Here is a 6,468-nt window from a genome sequence, read left to right on the forward strand (position 1 = left end):
GCCAGAGACTGTTACTAATTTTGCATCACCAAAGACTGCTTGCCAGAGACTGTTACTAATTTTACATTACCAAAGACTGCTTTGCCAGAGACTGTTAGTAATTTTGCATCATCAAAGACTGCTCTGCCAGAGACTGTTACTGAATTTTGCATCACAAAAGACTGCTTTGCAAGAGATTGTTACTGAGTTTTGCATCACCAAAGACTGCTTTGCCAGAGACTGTTACTAATTTTGCATCACCAAAGACTGCTTTGCCAGAGACTGTTACTAATTTTGCATCACCAAAGACTGCTTTGCCAGAGACTGCTACTAATTTTTGCATCACCAAAGACTGCTTTGCAAGAGACTGTTACTAATTTTGCAGCACCAAAGACTCCTTTCCAGAGGCTGTTACTAATTTTGCACCACCAAAGACTCCTTTCCAGAGGCTGTTACTAATTTTGCATCACCAAACAGACTGCTTTGCAACAGAGATTGTTACTAATTTTGCATCACCAGACTGCTTTGCATGAGACTGTTACTAATTTTTGCATTCACCAAAACTGCTTTTCAAGAGATTGGTTAATAATTTTCATCAACCAAAGAAGGCTTTTCCAAGAAGTTTTAATAATTTTGCATCACCAAAAGACTGCTTTAAACCAACCTGTTTACTAACTTTTGGTCATCATCCAACAGAAATGCCTTTGCAAGAGATTGTTTACTAAATTTTGCATCACCAAAGACTGCTTTGCCAGGGAGACTGTTTTACTAAGTTTTACATCACCAAAGACTTGCTTTTGCCAAGACTGCTACTAATTTTTTGCATCACCAAAGACTGCTTTGCCCAAGAGACTGTTAACTAAATTTTGCATCACCAAAGACTGCTTTGGCAAGAGATTGGTTTACTAATTTTGCATCACCAAATGGACTGCTTTGCCAAAGAAGGATTGTTACTGGATTTTTGCCATCACCAAAGACTGCTTTTGCCAGAGACTGTTACTAATTTTGCATCAACAAAGACTCCTTTGCCAGAGCACTGTTATAATTTCGCATCACCAAAGACTGCTTTGCCAGAGATATTAACTGATTTGTTGCAATTTTCACCAAAGACTGCTTTGCCAGAGAGGAGACTGTTTACTATTTTGGCAAATCAACCAAAGACTGCTTTAGCCAGAACCAAAGACTGCTTTTGCCAGAGACTGTTAACTATTTTGCATTTCAACAAACTGCTTTGCCAGAGATTGTTGCTAATTTTGCATCAACAAAGACTGCTTTGCCAGAGCTGTTACTAATTTGATTTTTGCATCACAAAAGACTGCTTTGGGGGGGGGCCAGAGTCTGTTACTAATTTCATCACCAAAGACTGCTTTGCCAGAGACGGTACTATTTTTGCATCAACAAAGACTGCTTTGCCAGACTGTTCTAATTTAGCATCACCCAAAGACTGCTTTGCCAGAGATTATTACTAATTTTGCATCACCAAGGACTGCTTTGTCAGAGACATTCTAATTTTGCATACAAAAGTCTGCTTTACCAAGAGATTTTGTTCTATTTTGCATCAACAAAGACTGCTTTGCCAGAGATTGTTCAATTTTTGCATCAACAAAGACTGCTTTGCCAGACTGTTACTAATTTTATCAAAAGTCTGCTTTACCAGAGATTGTTGCTAATTTTGCATTAACAAAGACTGCTTTGCCAGAGACTGTTACTAATTTTGCATACAAAAGACTGCTTTACCAGAGATTATTACTAATTTTGCAGCACCAAAGACTGTTTTGCCGGAGACTGTTACTAATTTTGCATCACCAAAGACTGCTTTGCCAGAGACTGCTACTAATTTTTGTAGCCGCCAAAGACTGCTTTGCAAGAGACTGTTACTAATTTTGCATCACCAAAGAACTGCTTTGCAAGAGATGTTACTAATTTTGCATCACCAAAGACTGCTTTGCCAGAGACTGTTACTAATTTTGAATCACCAAAGACTGCTTTGCAAGAGATTGTTACTAATTTTGCAGCACCAAAGACTGCTTTGCCAGAGACTGTTACTAATTTGCATCACCAAAGACTGCTTTGTCAGAGACTGTTACTAATTTTGCATCACAAAGACTGCTTTGCAAGAGATTGTTACTAATTTTGCAGCACTAAAGACTGCTTTGTCAGAGACTTACTAATTTGCAGCACCAAAGACCTGCTTTGCAAGAGATTGTTACTAATTTTGCATCACCAAAGACTGCTTTGCAAAGAGATGTTACCAATTTGCATCACCAAAGACTGCTTTGTCTAAGACTGTTACTAATTTTGCATCACCGAAGACTGCTTTGCCAGAGACTGTTACTAATTTGCAGCACCAAAGACTGGTTTTGTCATAGAACTGTTGCTAATTTTGCATCACCAATGACTGCTTTGCCAGAGATTGTTACTAATTTTGCATCACCAAAGACTGCTTTGCAAGAGACTGTTACTAAGTTTGCATCACAAAAGACTGCTTTGTCAGAGACTGTTACTAATTCTGCAGCACCAAAGACTGCTTTGCAAGAGATTGTTACTAATCTAGCATCACCAAAGACGGCTTTGCCAGAGACTGTTACTAATTTTGCATCACCAAAGACTGCTTTGCCAGAGACTGTTACTAATTTTACATCACCAAAGACTACTTTGCCAAAGATTGCTACTAATTTTGCATCACCAAAAACTGCTTTACCAGAGACTGTTACTAACTTTCCATCAACAAATACTGGTTTGAGACTGTTACTAATTTTACATCAACAAAGACTGCTTTGCCAGAGACTGTTACTAATTTTGCATCACCAAAGACTGCTTTGCCAGAGACTGTTAATAATTTTGCATCACCAAACACTGCTTTACCAACCAACACTGTTTACTAATTTTGGCATCACCAAGAAGAATGCTTTGCAAGAGATTGTTACTAATTTTTTGCATCCAAACGCAAAGCCTGCTTTTGCCAGCGAGCTGTTACTAATTTTAACATCACCAAAAGTACTGCTTTGCCAGGAGACTGCTACTCTTTAGCATCACCAACAAGGACTGTTTGCCATAGATTGTTACTAATTTTGCATCACCAAAGACTGCTTTGAGACTGTTACTAATTTTGCTATCAACATAGACTGCTTTGCAAGAGACTGTTACTAATTTTGCATACACCAAAGACTGCTTTGCCAGAGACTGTTACTAAGTTTTGCATCAACCAAAGACTGCTTTGCCAGAGACTGTTACTAATTTTGCATCACCAAAGACTGCTTTCCCAGAGACTGTTTCTAATTTTGCATCACCAAAGCACTGCTTTTACCACCAGAGACTGTTACTAATTTTTGCATCACCAAAGACTGCTTTGCCAGAGACTGTTACTAATTTTACATCACCAAAGACTGCTTTGCCAGAGACTGTTACTAATTTTGCATCACCAAAGACTGCTTTGCCAGAGACTGTTACTAATTTTACATCACCAAAGACTGCTTTGCCAGAGACTGTTACTAATTTTGCATCACCAAAGACTGCTTTGCCAGAGACTGTTACTAATTTTGCATCACCAAAGACTGCTTTGCCAGAGATTGTTACTAATTTTGCATCACCAAAGACTGCTTTGCCAGACACTGTTACTAATTTTCCATCATAAAAGACTGCTTTGTAAGAGATTGTTTACTGATTTTGCATCACCAAAGACTGCTTTGCCAGAGACTGTTACTGCAATCACCAAAGACAGCTGCAGAGACTGTTACTAATTTGCACAGACTGCTTTGCCAGAGACTGTTACTAACTGCATCACCAAAGACTGCTTTGCTTTGCAAGAGACTGCCTTACTAATTTTGCATCACCAAAGACTGCTTGCAAGAGACTGTACTAATTTTGTATCACAGTCACCAAAGCTGCTTTGCCAGAGACTGTCTAATTTTGTATCACCAAAGACTGCTTTGACAGAGACTGTTACTAATTTTGCAGCACCCAAAGACCCTGCCAGAGACTGTTACTAATTTTGCATCACCAAAGACTGCTTTGCAAGGAGGCTGTTACTAATTTTGCATCACCAAAGACTGCTTGCAAGAGACTGTTAACTAATTTTTGCATCACCAAACACCTGCTTTGCAAGAGGGATTGTTACTAATTTTGCATCACCAAAGACTGCTTTGCCAGAGACTGTTTACTAAATTTTGCATCACCAAAGACTGCTTTGTCAGAGACTGTTACTAATTTTGCATCACCAAAGACTGCTTTGCCAGAGACTGTTACTAATTTTGCATCACCAAAGACTGCTTTGCCAGAGACTGTTACTAATTTTGCATCACCAAAGACTGCTTTGCAAGAGATTGTTACTAATTTTGCATCACCAAAGACTGCTTTGCAAGGGACTGCTACTAATTTTACATCACCAAAGACTGCTTTGCCAGAGACTGGCTACTAATTTTTGCATCACCAAAGACGCTGTTGCCAGAAGACTTGTTACTAATTTTGCATCACCCAAAGACTGCTTTGCAGAGACTGTTACTAAATTTTTGCATCACCAAAGACTGCTTTGCCAGAGAATGTTACTGATTTTTGCATCAACAAAGACTGCTTTGCAAGAGGATTGTTACTAATTTTGCATCAACAAAGACTGCTTGCAAGGGACTGCTACTAATTTTTACAATCACCAAAGGACTTGTTTGCCAGAGACTGCCTACTAATTTTTTTGCATCACCAAAGACTGCTTTGCCAGAGACTGTTACTAATTTTGCATCACCAAAGACTGCTTTGCCAGAGACTGTTACTAATTTTGCATCACCAAAGACTGCTTTGCCAGAGACTGTTACTAATTTTGCATCAACAAAGACTCCTTTGCCAGAGACTGTTACTAATTTAGCATCACCAAAGACTGCTTTGCCAGAGATTATTACTAATTTTGCATCACCAAAGACTGCTTTGCCAGAGACTGTTACTAATTTTGCATCACAAAAGACTGCTTTGCCAGAGATTGTTACTAATTTTGCATCAACAAAGACTGCTTTGCCAGAGACTGTTACTAATTTTGCATCACCAAAGACTGCTTTGCCAGAGACTGTTACTAATTTTACATCACCAAAGACTGCTTTGCAGAGACTGTTACTAATTTTGCATCACCAAAGACTGCTTTGCCAGAGGACTTGTTACTAATTTTGCATCACCAAAGACTGCTTTGCAAGAAATTGGTTACTAATTTGCTTCACCAAAGACTGCTTTGCAAGAGACTGTTACTAATTTTGAATCACCAAAGACTGCTTTGCAAGAGATTGTTACTAATTTTGCAGCACCAAAGACTGCTTTGCCAGAGACTGTTACTAATTTTGCATCACCAAAGACTGCTTTGCAAGAGATTGTTACTAATTTTGCATCACCAAAGACTGCTATGCAAGAGATTGTTACCAATTTGCATCACCAAAGTCTGGTTTGCCAGAGACTGTTACTAATTTTGCATCACCAAAGACTGCTTTTGTCAGAGACTGTTTCTAATTTTGCAGCACGAAAGACTGCTTTGTCAGAGACTGTTACTAATTTTGCATCACCAAAGACTTCTTTGCCAGAGACTGTTACTAATTTTGCATCACCAAAGACTGCTTTGCCAGAGAGTGTTACTAATTTTGTATCACCAAAGACTGCTTTGCAAGAGATTGTTACTAATTTTGCATCACCAAAGACTGCTTTGCCAGAGACTGTTACTAATTTTGCATCACCAAAGACTGCTTTGTCAGAGACTGTTACTAATTTTGCAGCACAAAAGACTGCTTTGTCAGAGACTGTTACTAATTTTGCATCACCAAAGACTGCTTTGTCAGAGACTTTTACTAATTTTGCATCACCAAAGACTGCTTTGCAAGAGATTGTTACTAATTTTGCAGCACTAAAGACTGCTTTGTCAGAGACTGTTACTAATTTTGCAGCACCAAAGACTGCTTTGCAAGAGATTGTTACTAATTTTGCATCACCAAAGACTGCTTTGCAAGAGATTGTTACCAATTTTGCATCACCAAAGACTGCTTTGTCAGAGACTGTTACTAATTTTGCATCACCGAAGACTGCTTTGCCAGAGACTGTTGCTAATTTTGCATCACCAAAGACTGCTTTGCCAGAGATTGTTACTAATTTTGCATCACCAAAGACTGCTTTGCAAGAGACTGTTACTAATTTTGCATCACCAAAGACTGCTTTGTCAGAGACTGTTACTAATTTTGCATCACCAAAGACTGCTTTGCATGAGATTGTTACTATTTTGCATCACCAAAGACTGCTTTGTCCCCATTAGACTGGTACTAATTTTGCATCACCAAAGACTGCTTTACCAGAGACTGTTACTAATTTTGCATCACCAAGACGCTTTTGCAAAGATGATTTGTTACTAATTTTTGCATCCAAACCAAAGACTGTTTGCCAGAGACGGTTTACTAATTTTGCAATCAACCCAAGACTTCTTTGTCAGAAGACTGTTACTTATTTTTGCATCACCAAAGACTGATTTGCCAG

The 6,468-nt window shown here is 38.7% G+C and overlaps 1 protein-coding gene across 1 annotated transcript; it reads left to right on the forward strand.

Annotated features, from left to right (window-relative positions):
• Positions 1 to 2,373: 2,373 nt before the first annotated feature.
• On the forward strand, positions 2,374 to 6,250 carry LOC135197944 (ice-structuring glycoprotein-like). Its single transcript, XM_064225232.1, has 5 exons — positions 2,374 to 2,688; positions 3,191 to 3,592; positions 4,160 to 4,303; positions 4,645 to 5,031; positions 5,183 to 6,250. Exons 1-5 carry the CDS (start codon positions 2,374 to 2,376, stop codon positions 6,248 to 6,250), a joined length of 2,316 nt encoding a protein of 771 aa, XP_064081302.1.
• Positions 6,251 to 6,468: the final 218 nt, after the last annotated feature.

The sequence above is a fragment of the Macrobrachium nipponense genome, chromosome 23 (assembly GCF_015104395.2).
Source record: "Macrobrachium nipponense isolate FS-2020 chromosome 23, ASM1510439v2, whole genome shotgun sequence".
Taxonomy (NCBI): domain Eukaryota; kingdom Metazoa; phylum Arthropoda; class Malacostraca; order Decapoda; family Palaemonidae; genus Macrobrachium; species Macrobrachium nipponense.